This window comes from Ips typographus, linkage group LG2, assembly GCF_016097725.1.
Source record: "Ips typographus isolate SLU linkage group LG2, UJ_Ityp_2.0, whole genome shotgun sequence".
NCBI classification, from domain to species: Eukaryota; Metazoa; Arthropoda; class Insecta; order Coleoptera; family Curculionidae; genus Ips; species Ips typographus.
The window spans coordinates 18,135,233-18,158,318 of NC_138423.1; the positions used below are offsets into that span (position 1 = coordinate 18,135,233).

The 23,086-nt window shown below is 34.9% G+C and overlaps 2 protein-coding genes across 4 annotated transcripts in view; one reads left to right on the forward strand and one right to left on the reverse strand.

Moving 5' to 3' along the window:
- The window catches only part of LOC145724775 (uncharacterized), a 175,937-nt gene extending 152,876 nt beyond the window's left edge, over nucleotides 1-23,061 (forward strand). For both annotated transcript variants that reach the window (XM_081973200.1, XM_081973201.1), the window contains 8 exons: nucleotides 11,515-11,776; nucleotides 12,391-12,633; nucleotides 20,243-20,446; nucleotides 20,500-20,879; nucleotides 20,935-21,372; nucleotides 21,427-21,658; nucleotides 21,717-21,985; nucleotides 22,430-23,061. In XM_081973200.1, coding sequence (XP_081829326.1) covers nucleotides 11,515-11,776; nucleotides 12,391-12,633; nucleotides 20,243-20,446; nucleotides 20,500-20,879; nucleotides 20,935-21,372; nucleotides 21,427-21,658; nucleotides 21,717-21,985; nucleotides 22,430-22,682 — 2,281 coding nt within the window. In that variant the 3' untranslated portion in view covers nucleotides 22,683-23,061. The remainder of the gene's footprint in view (nucleotides 1-11,514; nucleotides 11,777-12,390; nucleotides 12,634-20,242; nucleotides 20,447-20,499; nucleotides 20,880-20,934; nucleotides 21,373-21,426; nucleotides 21,659-21,716; nucleotides 21,986-22,429) is intronic.
- LOC145724778 (endothelin-converting enzyme homolog) lies at nucleotides 318-8,974 on the reverse strand. 2 transcript variants are annotated; one of them, XM_081973202.1, is made up of 10 exons: nucleotides 8,155-8,327; nucleotides 7,745-8,028; nucleotides 5,066-5,296; nucleotides 4,762-4,932; nucleotides 4,478-4,707; nucleotides 4,275-4,424; nucleotides 3,964-4,222; nucleotides 2,022-2,187; nucleotides 1,349-1,735; nucleotides 318-661 (listed from the first exon to the last, which is right to left on the reverse strand). In XM_081973202.1, exons 1-10 carry the CDS (start codon nucleotides 8,276-8,278, stop codon nucleotides 408-410), a joined length of 2,256 nt encoding a protein of 751 aa, XP_081829328.1. In that variant the 5' UTR covers nucleotides 8,279-8,327; the 3' UTR covers nucleotides 318-407. The 2 variants fall into 2 exon arrangements, with proteins under 2 accessions (XP_081829328.1, XP_081829329.1); XM_081973203.1 differs by lacking the exons at nucleotides 7,745-8,028; nucleotides 8,155-8,327 and adding an exon at nucleotides 8,897-8,974.
- Nucleotides 23,062-23,086: the final 25 nt, after the last annotated feature.

The following is a 23,086-nucleotide window of genomic DNA, read 5'->3' on the forward strand; positions in this document are numbered from 1 at the left end:
TAACTACGAGCGATAAAAAATCTTAAAAACAGTTTTAAATGTGCTTCTTTCGCATGTCATTTTGCCGTCTTAATGATGGCGGATCAGCCGCATCGAAACCTGATATTATTTTGCCATCAAGCGATTGGATGATTGGTATAGTGTTATAGCAGTAATAAGCCTCTGTTTAGATCTTAGTTACATCATCAACACTTTATAAGTGTTCTTTACTCTTTATTAAGGGTCATTACAACGCATTATAAGAGTTGATCTTAGTCTTTACGCTTTATTACCAGATGGGACTAGGAAATGGTAGAACCTGGTCAATAAGCAGTCACTTGAATCTAAAATATGTCATTTTTTCGTCAGGGCATACAATCATTGTTGGTTATAGGCAAGCCTAAGTTAAAAAACTGCTTCTACTTACATTATATCATAATATCACACGTCTTACTCGGATACATTTTGTCACCAGGTTTACACTTGAAATCTTCCAAGAAACCTGGATGGTTCATTCTAGGCGCGTTTACGCGGAAACTTTGACCGTGGAATCTGCGTTCAGAGTAGTAAGGAGTCCAAGCAGTATAGTTTTTACGAGGAACTGACTGTTCGACTGTCCTTTTTTCGCACATATAAGTCCCTGACATGATCCAGAATAACTGGCGTGGCGTGTATTTCAAACCTTACAAAAATAAAAAAAATTTGGTCAAATAATAAACATAACAGAAAGAGAATTATTGATGTCATACAATAAACCTTATGGAAATCAAGTATTTCATTGATTCGACACAATGAGTAAAAAGAACAAGTATCAGGAGGTAACAATAATCCAAATTATAATCCGTTTGTGCATTAAGCGAGGGGGACGGAAGTCCACCATCTTTGATTGCGCATTTGCCTACTGCGCAGTTGAATTGACGCAAAGTCATTGAAAGTTTGGAGTTTCAAACCCTCAAAAATTTGTTGTTTGTATTTGTTGTAGTATAGTGTTAGTTTGTTTTGTTTGTTTGTGGTTCTTTAACAGTTGAGTTTTGCAAATTTAAATTAAGTTGTACAGTGGACAAGATTAACAAGTATTGACGGCCGCCATATTACTCCCCCCCCTCCCCCTTGTTTCTGTCACCCACTTGGTTTGCTATTGCTCCTTCCTGCTATGTTTACATTTTTTTTATTCATTGGTTCGACACAAGGATTATTTTGTGTTACGTTATGTTGTGTTTTATGTTTAGTCTACGTATCCAGCATTTGCGTAAATTGCATCACAAACTATCCACCACTGTGCTGAGATTTACACAAATACTAGACATGCATAGACTGATTTCTGATGTCATCTGAATTTACGTTGACGTTTCATATAGAAACCTCTTACCTGGCAACATCATTTCTTCACCCGGATGAGTTTCCGTGTAATTTTCGTATCCGGCGTAAGCAAACTTCATACCGCCAAAATCGGCCAGGGCTTCCAAAAACATCCGTTCAAATTCACCTTCGGACGCGTCCAAATCCAAAACACCCGAACTATTCCGTCGTCTGTTGTAATACGCGTCCAGTATGCATTTCCATTCCTCTTCGCGCACTTGTAACAATTGATTCTGCCAACTTTTGGATTCCCTCCACTCTTCTGGAGTCATCATAACAGCCGCCTCCAGGGCGTGCATGAACTCGTGGCCTATTATGTGGCCCAGTGTGCCGTAGTTGAGACATTGGGATCGGTTAATACCAAATGTTGGCTCAAGAAGCAGAGGAGTTTGGATATCTGCAATTTATGACCACATAAGAATGTATTTAGTTCAGTCATATATTAATAATGTTGAAGGGTCAAAACTTTGATTTTAGAAGTTTATAACTAACTATTATTTCTATGAAGAACCGGAAAAGTAGATTAAATCCAGCCTGACACTATTCTGTGTGAATATTGACGCATTAAGGTCATAACGTAGAAACGTGTAACTATGCAGTGCTGCCAAAGCTCAGTCTTTTGTGGACGTTACCATTTAGAAGGATTATACAAAAAAAACTACCAATCGGACCGGTATACTTACAAATTGTTTTTTCCAAGTAATTATAAAATGCATTGAAATCCACTGTAGGAACGTTTGTACTGTTGTCCCAGAGATGATACTTGTCTTTTAGACTCCGAAATTTGCTGTTCATTATCGATTTTTCGAATTGACGACGCAATTGTAGCACTTGGCTCCCTCGGATATCCTATTGAAACAAATTACAACTTTATTAAATTTACTCAATAATTACAAACAAACACACATAAAAACATTAACAAAATGACGTGACGACAACAAACAAAAAAGTGGCAATTCAGTTTAATTTTTAACCTAAATTGTGTTATTTTTTTCATAACATAACATCATTCTATTATAAAGTACCTTGGAGTACCTTTGGTAATTTTATACACAGATAATGTATTTTATGGAATAATTGTCTTTGAATGTTGTGAATTTCATTTGATTGTTTCTAAATTGCAGTTTCTTATTCTGAATTACGCTTGACCTTTTCTGAATCTCAATTGGCCTTTTTCTGAACTACACTTGGAAATGGTGTAGAGTTTTTACAGCGTCTATCTCGTTTTATCTTATTCTGACAAAACAAGATGATATTTTCTTAGAAAACACGTTGAACAAATGGTTAGGTAATAGTAACATTTTAGATAAAAAAAAGTCAAAATAGCCACCAAAAGTCGGGTGACACTTAACCAAAAACAAAAGAAAAGTAAAAAAAAATTTTAGAAAAAGGCAAATCAAAATAGCGGAAATGTCACGTGATCTAAAAAATACTGGTTAAAGTCCATTGTCAAAACTGGGTTGAACATGAAATCTAATTTTTTCGTTAATTGTTAAAAAAATATGAAAAAACAATGGAAAACCTTCAAGCTTAGCCAAGCGTAACTTGATTATTTAGAAAAATATGAAAACAGTGTATAAGGGTCGAATTGTAGGAAATTTCACCCTTTATCAGATTGAATTAGAGCCCTTTTGCCCTAAAGGGACGCCTCAGGAAGATATTCCCTAAACTCTGTAGCAAAACGCAAAAAAGTGTAAAAAGGAAATTTCCACGTTGTTTTTCAATTTAACTCCATAGTGTTATATATTTCTGGAAAGGTAATTTTTGGCTTATTTCAAATCTGCATAAATATATACGGTGTCCCATTAAAAATGTATGTTTATTATATGTATGTACGATTTAAACATTTGGATTCTACTTTGAATTAAATTTTGAATGGGAAGCCAGCTGTACCTTTTTTGTATTCATTAATGATAAAGAAAATAAGAGGAAGGTCATATTTTCAAAATCACCCTGTAGATCAGAAACGGGGACAGCTGTGGAAGGTACGACTGCAGCATAGATTTTTCACAACGAAAACCCCGTAAAACCATCATCATCATTGAGACACCCTGTACATTACTTTATCTACATCAGTACATCTACATTAATACAGAAATTGTTAATTTTTAACTCTAACTTTGAGTTACGTATCTCAAAGGAAGCTATGTAATGAATGATTACCGTGCTAGTCATAGATAAAGAATATGAAGACTAACAAATATTGTAAGAGTATAAGCCGAATTCAGCGATAGTAAGAGCATAATAAATTAAACTCAAATTTAACGTTATCCTTAAACGGAAATAGGAAACAAAAGACCAGAGAGACAGAAGACCCAATAAACAAAGAAATATGAGTAACTCGTCTCAACAAACATATAGAACATTTCTAGGTAAACAAAGCTGTAACTTTGACTGAGTTGACAACTTTGACATAACTTATCGTTACGGTATCCTGGTATCCATTCCAATAAACGTAAAAAATGCTCTAATATTTGCACAATACTACCCAGTGTGCCAGAGCACTAGCAGTAATTTGTGATTGGTTAAAACATAACTCCTCTTAACCTCTACTTTTTCTTGACCAATCACAAACCACCAACAGAGCTGAGATTTCCGCATATTATACTACACAGGTGGACTTACATAAGCAGGTTTCAAAGCGTAATATTGGTTATATTTGTTGACATCGAAAACCATTTTGGACCAACCGAATGCCGGCGCAATACCTTTGAAATAGTTGTAAACTTGATCGAAATAGCTTTTGTTCGAAAAATGTTTTGCATGCAGATTTCGTAGAAGAGCTTCTCTGACCGACACAAACACTTCCTGAGCTTGCTCGTTGATCACTGGATTGTTCATGCGTCGAACGTATTCCACGTCCATGGCGTGTTCAACTGCATCGCTAGAATTGGAATTAGTTACAACTAGAACTGTCTGAGCACAAAACTACTTACAAACGATCAACTGCAGCACTGCAAATAGTTCTTCTGTCGTCCATAACTTCAGGTTCTGGCAAACTGCTCATACATAAATGTCTCATAGTGCTGGATAAATAGGGACAATCGTCGTAAATCATGTTAAGAGCGACATAATGCATCCAAACGCTGTTGAAAAAAAATTCAACCACTGAAAATTACTACAGAAATTACGTACTTACTAACTGTTTGCTCTGTTTAGTAAATTAACCATTTGCTCAAAATAATTGGACGCAAACTTTATCGCCACCAGTTCGCATTTTTTGAGAGAGTCAATATGCGTAAAGTTTTTCAGAAACCCCAGCCAATCAGAGTATAAATCAGAACCAAGATACTCGTTCAGGTCACCAATTGATACAAACTTAATAGCAGATCCCCCGCTTTCCCGCTTTTGGTTTGATTCGATCACTTTCTGTTAAGACAACCAGCTATTAAATTGATCACAACAGTATCTGTTTTAACATACGTTTGATAGGTTTTTGGCAAAGATAATAGCTTCTTCCACGTCATCATAGCTAATTCTCACCGAATCATTACTCCAATATTTCGCCATTTTTAAGATAGTATCAATGTTTTCTCGCTTAAATATGTTAGAGAAAACAGGTCCTGTCATATAATCTTCGGATGGTGGCGATATCTGTTGTATGTAATAGAGTTTTTTTATAAGTTGGTGGAAAAGTTACTCAATTCGGTTCTCTACTAGTTTGTACCAGAAAAGTTTATTTTTGTTTATATTAAAACTTACTATGTAGTACATAAATGAAACTCACTTCAATGTGGAATGTGTGTTCGGACTCGTTGTGATACACGTCGATGTTGAAAAAGAAATCATACTTTATTCCGTTTTCTCGCGCTCGTAGCATAACATTTTTCCAAGAATTAACGTTCCTAAGTTGCCAATCTTTCAGAGGCCATCCGCCCATTACTTTTGTCAGATCATCCCTAAATTTCTCATCGTTGTCCTGCTCGATTTCGGTCACATTAATGCACTTTCTGTAAAACTAAAAAAAGTTTTTTAAAACTACCGAATGTTTTCACTGACATTTGTGTATAGATAGATTGATAGATAGCAGCTTTTATTTAAAACAAATAATTACAGGGTAATTATGTTTAAACACGTCAAAGAAAAAAGTATCTAGTATCAGTGGATAGATATAGGTACATATTTAACTTATTGCTAAGAACGTTGCACTTTTTGAAAGAACTCCTCAAAATTGTAAGATTCGATGAAAACCAGGAAATTAAACAAATCCTTTTTAAACTTACCCAAACCTTGTGTTTCTCGAAGCTTTCTAGGTAAAGTATTAAAGCATTTTACTGAAAAATATGTACACTGTTTTTCAGTTAAAGTTAACTTGTGTTGGGGAAGGTTGTACTGATTCTGACTGCCTCTTGTGTTGTGTGAGTGATTGACTAAGAAACGTTCAAATAAATTTGGATTTCGTTTTAAAAAAAATCTGTGTTCAAAAATAGATATTGCTGGCAAAGTTAGAAGATCATTATTTCCAAATGCATTTCGACAAGTAGTTAACGGTGGCGACTTGGTGATTATTCTTAGTGCGACTTTTTGGTTAGTGAACAGCAAGCTTATGTTAGTGCTGTTTCCCGAGAATATGATATTGAATTTAAGCAATGAATACACTGTTCCATAATAAGCAATTCTTAATGTGTCTAAGCTACAGTGTTTAGCTAAAATTCTCAAAGCATAGCATGCCGATGATAGCCTGGCGCTCAATCCGCCGATATATGAAAGTAAATGAAATTTTCAAGATTCAACATAGGAGAAAAACTTAGTAGATGACATGTATCAGTTTGTTGGAATTGATATGATAATTGATTGAAAATACTTCAGGAAACTCTATAACACCGAAGAAGCCATAAGCATCGAAAACTACGAGACAAACCGTCAAATATAACACTGAACGAAGAAGAGGTAATGGTAAAAATCGAAAATTTAAAAACAGAAAAGCTCTCGGGACAGATTAAGCAACAGAATCAAGAAAATTCAAAGTTTATCTGGTGAGTGGTGTAAATGTTTCCTACAACATTTGTTCTGTAATGTACTAATACAAATAGAAAAAAAACACTTTTTTTCCCGTTCCCTTTTCCTCCACCCTAGGTTGGAAAATTTAATGTTCATTTGTGCATTGAAAACATTTTGAAATTCTCTCAGAGGTACTTAAAGAAAAAACCTTCTTTAGGCTGACAATTTTAGTCAGCGTCCGGAAAAATTTTACTTTCCACACTTGTGAAATAATTTTTTAACTTCGACAAAAAAAGTGACGGATTTTGAAATCCCAATATATTGTGTAATTAGTTATACGAAGTTTTACATTTAACTAGTTACAAAAGGTTCAAATTCGAACCAATTCACTTGCATGTCTTGTAGTACACAGATAAACAACTTTAGATCACTTACACTTGTTCAATCACTTACACGGAGTGTTCCAGATGAAAGTAACTGCATGAAGATTTCTAAAACTGTAAATAATATTCGGGCAGACAAAAAATCCTGGTTTGGTTGCTGTGTACAAATTTTAAGCTTCCAAATTGAATCTTTTATGAGATATGGACAAAAATCGGTGAAAAACTTTGAGGTCCTCTAGCGGCAACTTACAAGCATCCGCTCAACGTCATTTGAAAGTCCATTTTATTGGCTTTTCATCTTCTTATGTTTGTTTAGCTAAAGTTTTAAATAACCGAGTTATTCACGATTAAACGACTAGTTGCACAATTAAAAAATGATTTTCGTAATATTACTTGGGTGTTTAGTGAATATTGATAGCGCCCTAAAAACCTGTCTCAGAAATCCATTTTTTAGGTCAATTAAGCTCTATGTGGTACCAGTTTTGCTGCGACCTTGAAAATACTGCGTTAACTAAATTTTTGTGATATTTAGGGAGTTTTTCCGTTATAACGGCCGTTACCACTTGTTGGCATTCTTTATCAACTTTCAACTTACACTTCAACTAAACCTGGTTTCAAAAAAATTCAAATTTACTCTCATTTAAAAAAATTCAAAAAAGAACTTTTTATTTTTAAGGCCGTATGGTGGGCGTTACGAAAAAATTTACAGAAAGTTAAAGTTGCGTTCTGTCAACATGCATACTGTGTAAAAACTTCAAGCTTCCAAATTGAACCTTTTATGATATTAAGACATATGATTTTTCTTAGGTTGGGAAAAAAATGTCATATCCTACACACAGAAATTATAAATACCTACAGCAGTTTGCAATTTGTATTAGTCTTGTAGTTTTTTACGTGATTAAATGGTACATGAAATGAACTTTTTAACCATGTAGGTGTAATCCTATATGAAGTTTAATACTTTTATCTGAAATACTGTTTGGAACACGTTTGGACATTTCTATTTTATGTAATTTACCTTCTTTGCTCTTGGCTGCGTTAATTTCGCAAACATTTGTTAGTTACATAAAAAGCTACTTTACCATGCGTTTTTTTTCAAAGTTAGACATCTGATAATTATAATTTGCGTTGCTGGATGTGTTGTGTCGATCCAGATTTTCGCTAAGCATCTGATGTTTGACGTTTTCGAAAATAAACTGTTTGAACGTGGGTAAACCTTTGTGGTCGTAGGTGAGGTTAGCTATGTAATTTCCGCACATGAATTCATAAAAATTATCACACGGATCTACGCTTTCGTCGATGAATGACAGTATGTTGTGAGCGGCCGCGACACATTGCTTTGTATGGCACAGTTCGTGCTCAGGATCTAGAAAAACGAAAACAAAATTAAAGTAGTTTGTAAAAGATATGCGGTTTGAAGATGTTTAAAGCACCAAAACCAAAGAATTTTTGAGAATTGTAACCTCTCTATAAGTTGGTCATTCAATGTTACCTTTTTTAAAATAACGTCCAAGAAGAGACGCCAATATTACACACAAAACTAATAGGACTACGGTGATTGATAAATGAATTTTAGCCCTTTTGGACCGAACTTTAAATTCACGCCAATTGGGCATTTTTACGACATGAACACACTTAACACAACACAAAACTGAAACTTAACAAAATCCAAGTGAAAACCTTGAATATTACTAACATTCCTCAAGAGATAAGGGCATATTCAAACCTAAAAAATGTAAGTGTTTGGTGGTCAAAATAAGGGCCCAATACAATTTCGGCGACTGAATATATTAATTTATTTAATATTATGCTGATATAAGGTTTAAATTCATATTGTTGTCTTGTATAGAGCTAAAATCAAGTAAACTCAATAATTCAATACTCAATAATAAATAAAGTTTTAACGCACCAGTGACGTACATACCAATTCTTGTATTTGTTCAATTTTGATGATATTGATGATATCTCTTCTCTAATAACACTTTTAAATGCAATTTTTTTTTTAATTTTTGACAAATACATTATGAAGTAAACCCAGCTAGGCAAGACTTAAGTCTGGAGACTTAGCACGCCAAATCTGTGATCCATTCGATATATTTAACTATTTGAAAAAATATTACCTTAATACTGAAACACCATCGTGCATAAACTACATTTTAGCTCTTTAGAGCTATTAATTTGCACTTTTGGTTGCGTCTAGTATTTGATTTTTGTGAAAACAAATATAATTCTACCTGAAACTTGATGTAGATTTCATTGCATCCATCTAAAGAAGACCACCTTTCATGACAAACCATCAGCCACAAGTGCTTGCACACGCTAAATAAATAAGGAATTTTAAAGACTTCTACAAAGAAGATATCAAATATTGAATAGCTAATGTAAAGAATTAGATATATCCTTGAAGGAGCTGTAAGAGCTTTCTTCACCTATTTCAGAAAAAACAGTTGAATGCGTAGTTTCTTGAAGTTGATTATGTAAACGACTAAATACCGTATAATGTGGTAACATAGAGATTAAGTTACCACTGTAAGACGCAATGTTCATTAATCATTACGATTCAAAGGCCATAGACGAAGTATACAGGGTGTCTCGAATTCGATGGTTTTACGGCGTATCTCCAAAAGTAACAAAGGTAGAGCAATGCAGTTTTCGCAAACGTGTGTTTGATTTTTGTGAAATGAGCGATGGAGAAGTCATAATTTCCATAGCAGTCCCTTTTCTGAGCGACAATTTGTTATTAAGATATAAACCAAATATACATTTTTTTAATGGTTCATCCTATATGCAGTAAAATATTATCTTTTTAAAAATCTATAACACTATAGGGAAAAATTAAAGGTCAATGTAGAAATCGCTAATTTTGGCGGCTGAACAAATGAATGACGTTTTATGGAGCATGTTTATCTGTTATCTGTGACATAAAGGCTGCATTCCTTTTCAATTTTTTTTTTGCAGCTCAGAAACACTAAAATGGTGTTAGTGGCTCTAAAACTGTCTTCTGATCCTTAAAAAAGTCACTAGGAGCTTTCAAATAGTTTTTGAAGCTCAGAAACAACAAAATATCACCAGTGTCATTCAAACCGTCTTCTGAGTCTTGAAAATATTACAAAAGGTTCTCAAACTGTTTTTGCTGGCAAGAAACACCAAAATGTCATTAATGGATCCATACAAAAATTGATACAACACATCAACAGAATGGAAACCAATAGAATTGCTAAAATTGCGGGAGACGGAAAACCACATTCTAGAAGACCGCCAGGCAGACCACCATAGAGGTGGAGGGATAGCTGGATGTCGAGAAGAAGAAGAAGTATTTCATTTCCCCCATTTCCTAAAAAGCTTTAATTACAGTAAAAACAATAAATAACAGTATGGTTCCAATTTGCCTGAAATTAGTGTTAGGTATTAATCGATACATTTTCACAATCGATTGAATCGAAATAGCATTTATCAACAATTAAGCAAGTGTAATATTAGATCAAACCAAGCATCCGCCAAGCAATAATTAATATGTTAATTCCCACAGCTACCCACACTATTTCCTATTATTAAACGTTTGAGTAGAAGAAAGTGTAGAAGCAGCAACTGATGATTACCTATACAAACTGTAATGTGAATCACCTGTAGTGGCTTAATCAAAAGTGACAAAAATCAACAACGAAACAGTTATAATCGGATTTACATAAAACGTATAAAATTTGAATGCACTAATAACATTCTTGAAGATGTCGTATACATAATATTTACTGCTGGAAATTTGAATTTTTACGAGCGGAAATTTGTCACTCGATCATTTAAGTAATTTATCGCCTTGTAATATTAGTATCAATTCAGAAAACATTGGTAATCTGTTTATTTGGTAATCTAGTAGTAACACAATTTTTATTGTAGACAATATTTAAAAAGTTGGAATTTTTGTCAACAGTGACTTTGGCAACAGCGAACAAGAATGCCAGTATGTAACGCAAGAAAAATGGAATTTAATTGACATTTGATGAATATTTTCAATGGAAGCGCACCAACATATTTAAGGCCACCCTAGGCTAGATTTTAATATGACTAAATTAATATCACTTTGCACATGATCTGTCACAGTCAAATCACAATTTAGCCTAGATGATACTTTGGTGGGTGCTCTTAATGCAATACGTTATTAAAGCAATGATGGATTTTCTTTGGAATGATTTCAATATTGATATCAAGTCCATGATTTGACTGTAAAGTTAATTGATTAGCTGTACGTATCCACCATATTAAAAGATATGTTACCAGTCCTTTAATCACTACAAAAACACTTGCTAAATCATTATTGAAACTAACAATTTATTAAACTTATCAGTTCAAGATCAGTTTTAGAAACTTATTGACAGTAGAATTTACTGAACAACAATCGACACTTTTCCACATATTTCGATCATAATCATAAAGCTGCAAATTTTGATTTATTATTTACTGTCTCGGTTAAATTAAACCTGAATCCTACACAAATAATTGAAAGTCCATTACTTATATCCGCTTCACCTCAATTGCATGTAGATATAAATCTGAAGAAAACAAGTAAATGTTGTTATGTAACTTGGAAGTCGCTCAAACCGACTAGAAAAAGCGGTTATGACAAGCTAAACGCAAAAAAGGCAATAAAGTCACATTTACATGGGAAGAAATATCCGAACGCCCAGTTGTCGAGTGTTGTAATTGCCTGCATTATTAATAAATTAAGTTGTAGGTATTGAAATGCATTAACTCGATCGTGTGAACGATACAATTTACTTATTATTCTCACTCGATCGGTTTTCAACGCTAAAATCGAACATAAACAATAAAATTAACAGAATGCAATTCATTTCAGACCGCTCTTCAGAAATCATCATCCGTCTACGGAAACAGCACAAATGTCTGCACCGCCTCCGCAAGGATTACCGCCGTTGCCGTCCCCTTTGGCAGGCAAATTGGCGGCTGATCATCCCCCATCGGATCGGTTCTTGGGCAAAGGATCACCGTTTGGACCACCTGGCGGTATTGACCATCAACGACATTCACAAAGCGACGATGACAGTGGATGCGCCTTGGAAGAATACACCTGGGTACCACCAGGACTCAGACCTGATCAGGTCAGTAAACAATCCTCCATAATATAAAGTAAAGTTTGTTTAACACCTGGCTATTACACTCAGAACATAATCTAAATTTGATGTGATTTGACACATTTTTATTAGAAATTTTCGTTATAATTTGTGATTATAATTTATTTTGGGGATGACGGGGAAGAAAAGTTTGTTATAAGGGCAAATAAAATACGCAAAATCCAAAAATGAAGTAAGTTTACCAAAATTCAAAATATCAATACTTCTATGCACTTTTAACATAGATTTTAAAATATTTTGTCCATATTGAAGTAACAGCAAACCGTTTCTCCACTTTAAAAAAATAGGACAATAGAACCTCTTGTGTAATTGCTGCTTCTGCTGTACCCGTTTTTTTCTCCAGTTGTTGAATTCCACCAATTCCTTCTCGTATACACTTTTACTTTTCGCTGGTAGCAGACATAAAGTTGCTTATTGCTGGATTTCAGCAGGAATAACGAGATTCTAACTAATTTTTTGATGATGGAGATTATTATTATAGAAATTATTTCAAGACTTTCTACTTTTCAGTTTAATATTATTTTTGTAAAATTGTTAATCTCATATAATTAATAACTATAATGGTTGACTTAAAATTCCAGGTGCATCTCTACTTTAGCGCACTACCTGAAGACAAAGTTCCCTACGTCAACAGCGTGGGTGAAAGATATAGAGTGAAGCAACTACTGCAACAACTGCCTCCTCACGACAACGAAGTCCGTTATTGTCACGCCCTGAGCGATGAGGAAAGAAAAGAATTGAGGCTGTTCAGTGCTCAGAGGAAGCGGGAGGCTTTAGGGCGGGGCTCGGTGAGGCAAATCCCCGGGATCATGCGATGCGACCTGGTAAGTATCCGATCATTTCTGGCTTAGTGTTAGTTGTTTTTACAACCGACATCGCAGTAAACTGAGCTTTTCTTGGTATAATATGCATTTTTACAAGGATAGGGCCCATAACGCAGGCGAGCAACATGATCCGAGAATTAATGCGTCGTAAACGCGGCTATTACACGTCATATTTGCGATCTTTAATGCTCTGTCGGTTATTAAAGTACTTTTATTGATAATTAAAGGCTTCGGGCCTGGTCTGATCCGGCTTGATTTAAGACTTGAGCCTGCAATTTAATTAGGGATTGGCAAATAGGCAAATAGCCTCGTAAAAATTACTGGCTGACCATCGAAGTGACTCTAAGAGATGAAGATGTTATTAGTGAATTTTATGGTGTCTAGCCACTGATAAAAACAAAAATTTTAAAACTGACTTCTAGAGTATTAGGTACAGGGTGTCCCAATTTCCACAACCCTCAATAGACCTAATTTGATTTTGGTTTAAATCTTTGTCAGACAATGTTTTATTAATATTAACCAAAAAAAAATTCAATTCATTAGCTTTCAGCAATTATCTCGTATTTTGAGATAGAATGAAATTAAAAGTTAAAGAAATTATTGATTCAAAGTCAAAATTATAATTTTTTGCTAAGGTTTTGTGCTCTGTTTCTAATCACTTTTTTTAATATTCTTTATTGTTTTGTACATGGAGCATGTTTATCTGTCCGTGGGTGTCAAGGTTATTATATTATTTGGGTAGATAATGGTTTTCAAGTTTTTTTTTAGCTCAGAAACACCAAAATGTCACCAGTGTCCTTCAAATTGTCTGCTCTGAGTTTTGGAAGTATCAAAATAGGTACTCAAAATGGCACCAGTGTCTTTCAAACTCTGACTCTGAGTGTCTTCTGAGCCTTGAAAGTATTACAAGAGATTGTCGAACGGTTTTTGCTAGAAACACCAAAATGACAAAATTGCATTAGTGGATTCTGATCCTTTAAAATGTCACGAGAGGTTTGAAATCTGTTTAGTTTGACACCCTTTAGCGACCAAATGGTTTAACCTACGAACCAGTATTGTCATACCCTTAGAAAGCCTATCTCATTGGCTATCTATTGACGTACAGAAATGTATATAGTGCGGACCAAATAAGCGAGTTATTTACGATTTAAAAAAACACTGCACTAAAAAAGTGGAAAAAAAATCATCAACTTTGACACCCTCTAGCGGCCCAATCAATAAATCAATCAACTAGAGGTCCCATATATTTGGAAAGCCCATTTTATTAGCTATCCACTGGTGTATAAAAGTCTACACTGAGTGTCCAAATTGGTGAGTTATTTTCGATTGAGTGAAATATTGCATAAAAAAGTAAAAAAAAAAAAATTGGTCAACTTTGACGCCCTCTAGCGGCCAAACCGTCAAACCAATTAACAAAAGTTGTCATATTTTCCCAAAGTCCATTTTATTGAGTACCCATCGATATATTAAAGTCTATACTATATCAGTCAAATAAGGAAGTTATTTAGGTTCAAACAAAACAGTGTATGAAAATTAAATAGAATAGAAAATCAACTTTGACGCCATTTTTAGCGGCCAAACGATTCAAATGGTCAAACAAAGTAGTTATATTGTTGGAAAGCCCATTGTGTCACATAAAATACTTATTCACGATTGAATAAAAGAGTGAATAAAAAGTTTCAAAAACGTAAATTTAGCAAAACGTGTCACGTGATTTTTTTCATTTTATATGGAAAAAAAGTCAAAATAGTTGCCAAAAGTCACGTGACCAAAAAACGGTCAAAATGGCGGAATTGTGGGTGTCTGTGTGTAACGTGACTTTGACAGGAAAGAAAGAAAATTGGAAAAGGACAAATCAAAATGTCCGGGAAAAAAACCACATCACCTTGGAAAAATTGGTTGGAATAAAACATGTCAAAATGTCGGAAATGTCACGTGATCTTAAAAAAACTGGTTAAAAGTGACCATTGTCAAAATCGGGTTGAATATAAATTTTTTTGATAATCTTTATAAAATCTGAAGTGAAAAAAATAATGGGAGGGTTCAGCAAAGCCAAAATATCAAAAAAGTGTAGAAGGGAAAAGTCGTAGGGAATTTTCCTCTCTACAAGGTTGCATTAGGGCACTTTTGCCCTAAAGATCCTCCTTTAGGGCAAATCTTAGCTGCCTCGGGAGCAATTTCTACTTTGATTTTCAATGTAACTCCATAGGGTTATATATTTTTGAAAAGGTAACTTTTTGCATATTCGAAATATGCAAAAATAAACAGGGTGCTTGAGAAAAAATCTGATTAGATTTTTGGATTCTACGTAAAATATTTTATGAGAAGCCATGTGTAGCTTTTCTGTTTTTCAATGTCTGTAGAACGTACTACAACACGGGTTCGGAAAATCCGCAACGCTCTCACTTTGCTAGTTTTTGAGATACCTCATAAAAGCATCGAATTTGAGACACTCTGTATTTACGGGCCTAAAAAAACACTTTTTCTTAACGTTGTGAAAATTACGAAACAAAAATTGGAAATTGGTCAGTATTCCATTTAAAAAAACAACCATGTTATTTTACGTTTATAGAACTAACGTTACAAAGTTACAATATCCGTACACGAAATTGCTTTTGCACATTATTAAATCAGTCCCGATTTCCCAGCATCGTAAAACGCTTGCCACCTTACTTTTATTGTGCTTTTATTAAATACCCGAATTCAGCAAATCAGAGGGACATATTTCTCGCCCTTTTAGGGCAAAGATTTACAGCACTAATAAATCTGTCCGTGCCAAATGTGGCGAAAGGGATGATTTCGTCCAGTTTCCGATTTTATCGACGACTCCAATGTCGAACTTTAATGAAATTGCTGGTTCTGTTGGAACTTTTCATATTGCCAATATATGAACAATGTGCCGAATAAGATGTCCGAGCGCACATCCAATAATACGTAGCAATAATTTACACATTAGAGACATCTGGTGTAAAATTAGATGTTAGATTTGATAAAAGATTATTGTCATTATCACCGTTAAAATGCTCATACATAAAGTAAACAAACTTGTGTTTTTAGATAAGCCAAATATCAGTATTATGTACACGAAAATATTCCCAAGAGAAAGAAATGAAAGACTCGAACCCGCCAAAGCCAGAAAACAAACGTTCGTTTTATTCTTTATGTCTCCCGCGGGTGTGCTACAGAAGTTAATTAGAAAAATGTAAATTAAGCCGTTTTGATCGTTTTAATTGCCTAACCTGAAATTATTTATTTCTCCTCTAAGAGCTTTATTAAAAATTCAAAAGTAATTTAGCGCAGTACGGCATTACACACGATCAATTATTGTCATTTACAACTGCAAAATGACGTAAAAAGGGGGGAATAGTCGCGTTTTAATATAAGCTACACGTACGGAGTACGTCAAGATTGTGCCCTTTTAAGAAAAAAAAAACGTATTTCATAATATGTTACTCCGGTACACACGTGACTTGAAAAACTTGCGTGCCTTTCGAAAACGTTTCCCATATATTTCAGATTGGGGGTGGCGAAAACATGTTGCAGTGACATTGTATGATATATTTATTAATATGGTATTATTAAACCTTTTGAAACGGTAAAGGCAAAGAAATATTAGAAAATAGCACTGCTAACAAAAAAGGAGTATCAAGAATCACATCTTTGTTGTTTCATGACTTTGTTGTCGATTGTTTCATATTATACCCTGCTGTTGAAAATAAGATAAATTAAAATAGTATATTATTCAACATGCATGTAATAATAGTTATTACTAACGAAGACAACAGTAGTAAAAGTTAAAAGCTGTCTCGTGTCCGTCAATAATAAGAGTGATGCCCTCATTCGACAGTAGCTGCTGCAAATTCAGATCTGTTGCCCCCATTATTTCACTTTAAAACAGATAAAAATTTGTTCCTAACATGCGGAAAGAGTGATTTCCGTACTCGATAGCTTGATCAACGGCAACCTCGAGTTGGAAAGTATCACTTTCCGCACTTGTTATGAAAATAACTATTTTAAGGCGGCAAATTTCTAACAATTTAAGTTGGAGCATAAACATCAATTTGTTTCTGTCATCTTTGTGCTATTTTCTCAAAAAGTTTCGATGTTTTCGTTTGATTCCTCCTGTTTTCAGTGATGATGTGATCAGTTTGATCACACTTTTCGGCCTTTTTTTAGTGAACTATGTGGTTTTCAATTTTGTAGCTCTTTTAATCAACAAATGAGGGCATATAAAAGTTTGAGTACATTTAAATATTTCGAATTTGATTTAGTTACTGATTTTAGCGCTTTGAGAGTAAAGCGCCAAAATAAAAGTAAAAGATTCCATAATAATAATAGAATATTCGACTTTTTTTAAAAGAAAATGTAAAAGTAGAATATTCTACCATAATTAGTGCCATTATAACCAAGGTATTTAATCAATTTAGTATTTACGAACAGGCTACATAAACTACAAACTACAAGAGCCCGCATCAATTACAAAATTTTACAAATACAGGGTATTCCAAATGTTTCGAAACTGTCTTACATTTTTCCACAAGGTGCTACAAATATGGAATTATTCTAAAATTTCGTAAGTGACTAAAGTTTAAAAATCCTCATCAATCATTTCAACATAGTCTTCCACTCTCCTTTGATCAGTTCGTCTTGAAATATCTGGATAATTTTCCAGCTGAATCTTTTTCACACATTCCTCCGCTCTTGTTTTAGTCTTCTACTCAACTCAACTCTCTGAGTAGGAAAGTACAGATGTCACCAAATGTGGCAAAACAGATCTAGTTAACTCATCCAGTTAACTATTCTGGAATGAAGGTTTTGTTGTTTGGTTTTCAAGCCCTCTAATGAGCCGTAATACGGCGAAACCGGTCAAAGGATGACCAGCCAAGGATGATAATATTTTTTCTACAAACGAATTAAAAAATTCAATGATTCTTTATATTTATGAGAAATTCTTTTTCTGCAAACAGTCAAACCAGTTTTTTCAATAATTCCATAACCATTATTATTTAAAAAAAATCGTTTTAAAGCACTAGTGCTTTAAAGAAGCGTGCGTATTTTTAATAGTTCAGTAGCGTGTTAAACGTTGAATTTTTAATCAATTTGTAGAAAAATTTATTTATTGACATTGTGAATAATGTTGCGGTGTTATATTCATAAAAACTGTTACTTCTACTAATTTATTTGAAAAAAATTTTCCTATAAAACCTCTATCTAATTAAAAATCTTTATTTAAGATTGGCGCTCGCTAATTTTAAGGGGACAAACTTAAAAAACTTTTTAAATTTTCTGGTCCTTAAGGCTTCGCATAACCGAGCTTTATGCGGACTTTAAATTTAGTTCATTCCTCCGCAAAAGCGGCGAGATTCTTTTACGGGAAATAAACTGAGAATTATTTCGGCAAAATTCACGATCCCCTCTAGTAAAGTTTCGGATTTGGGACTTAATGTCGGTCGCCGCAACAGTAGCTCTTCAATGGCACCAGGGAAATCTAATTAAAATTTTTCATTAATTCAATTCGAGCCGAACGCTGATTGCTCGGCGCGTTTTCCATTAAGCCGAAGCCCCGTTCCTTCGACGGATAATTAAGAAACACAATTGTTCATCAAGCTAAAGCGGCGGCTGCTCTTTTATCGCCACGACTCCTCGCAGATTCCTCACTTTGGTTTACGAGGTTTTACCCCATTTTACGATGAAGACCTAGAACTGCAAGTACTAGAAAGGGTTGCGAATTTTTTAGTCACAAATTTTCCAATTTAACTGGTTTTTATAGGGAAAATCAAACTAAATTAGAATTACGTCACAAATTTCTAAAGTACGTGCCAACATAAGATTTCCAACTTTACATGACTGAAATTTTCGTTATTACAACCAGACAAAAGTGTCGCATTTCAAGCTATTCCTTTCCTTTTTTCCATATGTGGCAACAATGCATACACAGAGTGTCTTTAAGTAGGTGACAATGTCTAAAAATTATATACAATGATTAAAATTGTACAGTTGGTTCATAAAATACTTTTACCTGACCAAGTTCAAAAAAACGCTCATTTCCATTAAAAAATACAAGGGGCTCTATACAGGGTGTTCGTTTTTCGAGCCTTACCATGGGGATCTAGGTGATTTGGAAAAATACAAGAAAATTGGAGAAACGTTTAAACATTGAAAAATTCCATGTACTTCCGGAAATAGTTATCCGAAGAAAAAATCAACATTTTCTAATAGAACGGAAATTTAGTTTTTTGCTAATCTAAATTTAATAAGATAACTGGGGGAATAGAATTTTGTGGAAATAACAAAGTTTATGTTTTTACAAAGAGCTCCTTAAAAATAATATCTGAACAATCCATCGTTAGGTCAAATAACACTAGTGCAAGTGATATTAATACCAGTAGCAACAAAATGATCATGTGACACTGTCAGATGAAGACAAGGAGCAACCTAATCAATTCGTTGAATTCGGTCATTTTGGCCATTTTGCATTAAAATCAAAATTCAGCCAGCTGGATTAGCAGATTATTAATTTATATGTAAGTCTTTGTTCCTCTGCTGATGAATATGGATTTTCTGGTTGAATTTTGATCTTAATTTTAATATAAAACGGCCATTTTTGGGAATTCCGCAGAACTAGCGAATTATTGTTGATTGATATATTCAAGTATTAGAGCAGTTTTTGTAAAAATTAAATTTTTCTTATTTTAGCTAAACTGTAACTCTAAACTAGTACACAACCATAACATTTGAGAACATATTAAAAATGTACTCAGTAAAATTAAAAAAGGAGCTGATAATGGATGCCAAAAACTAAAAATCAGTCACTTATGACATTATCAAGTTGTAGAGATGGGAGAGTGACAATGGTAAGGTGTCATTTATTTTCATTTAAATTATCAAATTAATCAGAAAAGTGCTAAAAAATAACGTTAATCGACAATCGATTAGAAGGTCAGAACTTGCTTCTTCACGTCAGTTGACAGTTGGTCACATGCTCATCGATTTGAAAATAATAATAATGTCACGTAAATAAGTGTCAAATAACTTAGAAAATTGTTCATTTTCTCAGATATTTTCAAAATAGCCCAATTCAAAAATGTAAAAATCCGATATGACATCGATATGAAAAATCAAAATTTGTAATGATAACCAAAAACCGAAACGTCGGATTATTGCCACGTTGTAATATGCCTTGTAGGTCGTAGTATAGTAATTACATACTTCGTTTCGTTATGTTATTTTCTTCAAAAACGGTCAGTTTTTTGAAAAATTACCAAAAGCAGCATTGTTAACCCAATGTGTAAAATATTACCCACTGCTTTGTGCAAAATCAATCAATTTCCACTAAAAAAACTGCGTTTTCTGGGAAACTATTCTTGCAAAAGTTGCTCTGAGTGGAACAAACGTTTCCAGAAATTTACAAAAAACTATATTATTTTTATTAATTAACTTTGATACCCCCTGTATCTCGAAGGGGGTATGTTTATAGCAGTTGTGACACCAATTCAGGGACATCCTGTGTAGTTTCTGACAACCTGATTTCCGACATACCCTTTTCACTTAACATAAACGTCAAATGGGTTACTTAATGAAAACTAAATTTGGTTTTTGCTTGTTTCAGTGTTCCGAATCGTTATCCTCTGGAGATATTGGAGTATTTGCGTCCAGGGCCGGACCGAACACCGTCTGGCACCCAGCATGTTTCACTTGTTGCGTATGCCGAGAACTCCTAGTAGATCTCATTTACTTTTCTAAGGAAGGACGTTTATATTGCGGGCGCCATCATGCTGAAACTATAAAGCCCAGGTGTAGCGCATGCGATGAGGTTAGTTACGGTTTGGTATCTGGTGAGGACGTCCTAAGTAAGTTTTTTTACAGATAATCTTAGCTGACGAGTGTACCGAAGCTGAAGGACGGGCCTGGCATATGAAACACTTTGCTTGTTCAGAGTGCGAACGACAATTGGGTGGACAAAGATACATTATGCGCGACGGTCGTCCTTATTGTTTGCACTGTTTTGATGCCATGTTTGCCGAATACTGTGACAGCTGTGGTGAACCCATCGGAGTCGATCAAGGTCAAATGAGCCATGAAGGACAGCATTGGCACGCCACTGAAACTTGTTTCTGTTGCCATACTTGCCGAACGTCCCTCTTAGGGAGGCCATTCTTGCCTCGCAGAGGCGCCATTTATTGCTCTATAGCATGTAGTAAAGGGGAACCACCCACGCCATCTGATAGTAGCGGTCCAAACACTAGGTGAGTCTCCAATTTTCTTACACTACCATTACGCTAAACTCGGGTTGTATTTCAGGGTTCCAAGACAACCGAATAAACAACGCACAGCTACACATTCGGATCATGCTCCTTCTCCTAGTGAAACGAGCACACCTCCAGCGTCACCTTCAACGTTCCTGACTCATCCCCAACGATCACCAGTTACCAGTACACCCTCTAGCCCAATAGGATCCATGTCTTCCCCACCCAACCAATATGTTTTCAATAATATAAGCCAAAGTCACGCCCCATCGTCCTTGCACAGTCTTAGTCACACCCCTTCGCCAATTAGATCGCCAAAAATGGGGCGCAGAGCGTTACAACGCAGCCCTAAGCCTAGCGGGTCTTTAGCCAGCACACCGACACCGTCCGAAAGTGGAGAAAAAGATGTTGAGAACACTAAAGAAGTTGATGAGAGAATGGCAGGTCAGGAAAAAGGGCTGGACCGAGTTTTGTTAGAAAGAAATTTGGATCGGTAGGTTTGTTTCAACCAATTTTGACTAAGAGTAACAGCATATTGTTTTTCCAGGTTAATTTCTGAACGAACCACCTCTTCTCACCACTCCCCTGACTTGGAGAAACTGCTAAGTGCGAGAGATCGAAGTAGAGAGCCCTTGCATCTAGCGGATCTAAGTTTGGACGACTGGACGGACAGGTTGAGTGGTGAAAGCGATAAAAAAGATGATCTTCAGTCTTCCATTAACAGCAAAAGTCTGCAACAGCAAGAAGCCCCTCACGCTAATAGCATGCCTGAACTACCGGTAAGTTATCTTACAATCACAACGAACACAAAGAAATTAATGAAAATCTTTTGTGCAGTTTCCACAATCCAGTTCGACTACTGCAACCACTCCCGACTCGCCCTCCAAACGGTCTAAAGGGATGCTAAGCGTACGCTTCCAAGGTGATAACGAAGCGTTTGAAGCTGATGAAGCTGATAATGCAAGCGTAGAAGCTACAACAAAGCGCTTTCCCAGAAGTCGAAGTTACAGCGGTAGTGGTAGAGAAAGGCGGCACATGGACACGTTACAGCGCAAGGTCAGAGTACCGCGAAAAACTACTTCTGACAACCAAATGGCCTCTTCCAGGTAAAAATTGTTGAACTAAAAATTTGGTAAACATTTTTTTTCATATTCGACCGGAGTTGTGTGAGTGATATTTTAGCATTTTTTTTTATTCATCGAGATTGTCAAATGTAATGGTGGCATCGCTTAGTTAAGCGCAATATAGAGTGCAGCCTTTCAGTCCTAATTCGTTAGCTCACATAAACTTAAGGAAATCTACCTCCCAGAGCATTCAACAAAACGTAGCAGGATCTAATTTAGTTGCTATATATTTTGCGTGTGATAAACAGCTACCAGCCACAATGAAAAAGAAACACATTTTATTAATAACTCACCTCAACCAACCTACAGAAGCTGGTCCAATCCCGCTGAAAACGAAAGTTGAACATATTTACCTAATTACATTAGTTTCATTAACTATTTACGGATAATAAAAGCTTAAAATTAATTTCATAATAATTGTTTCAGTTCAAGACATGGCCGAAACAATGACGACGATTCGGATAGTTACTGTTCTACCTGTTCATCCAGTTCCTCCTCCGACGATTTGGACTATCAGCTCCCACCTAGGAGAGCATACGGAGGAGTGCGAATTTCGTACGTGCCTAATGACGCTCTTGCCATTGCCCGAAGACGACAACAAGAAAACGCAAAAAGTCCGCCAAGTCGTGGAAAAACGCAGACCCAAGACGAACGAGACAAAAACTGCATCATATCTTGATACCGGTTATTTAATAGAACGCATATCATGTCGAATAAGTTAAGCAAAAGATTACTTGTCAACAAACTAATGAAATGTTTGTAGTTATGTACAACGTGCAATAATACTCGTAAAAGTCTGTCTCTCAGTAATGTACAAATTTTTTACATGGCTAGTTTGTATAAATGATTGTGTAATATTTTGTATTTTTGTATAGTAATTAATTAAGTAAGATGTAAGTTAATCATCGATGCGTTTATACTTTAAGTGTTTGTATAACTATTAGTCAATATATCGACCTCTACTTCTGTATTATTTATAAAAAATATATCTAATATATTGTTTTTCATTTTCAAAGTTCTGTAAAGTGTGAATAATAAAGCGTTTTTATAATATCAAACTAGTTTTATTTTTAGCAGCAAAAT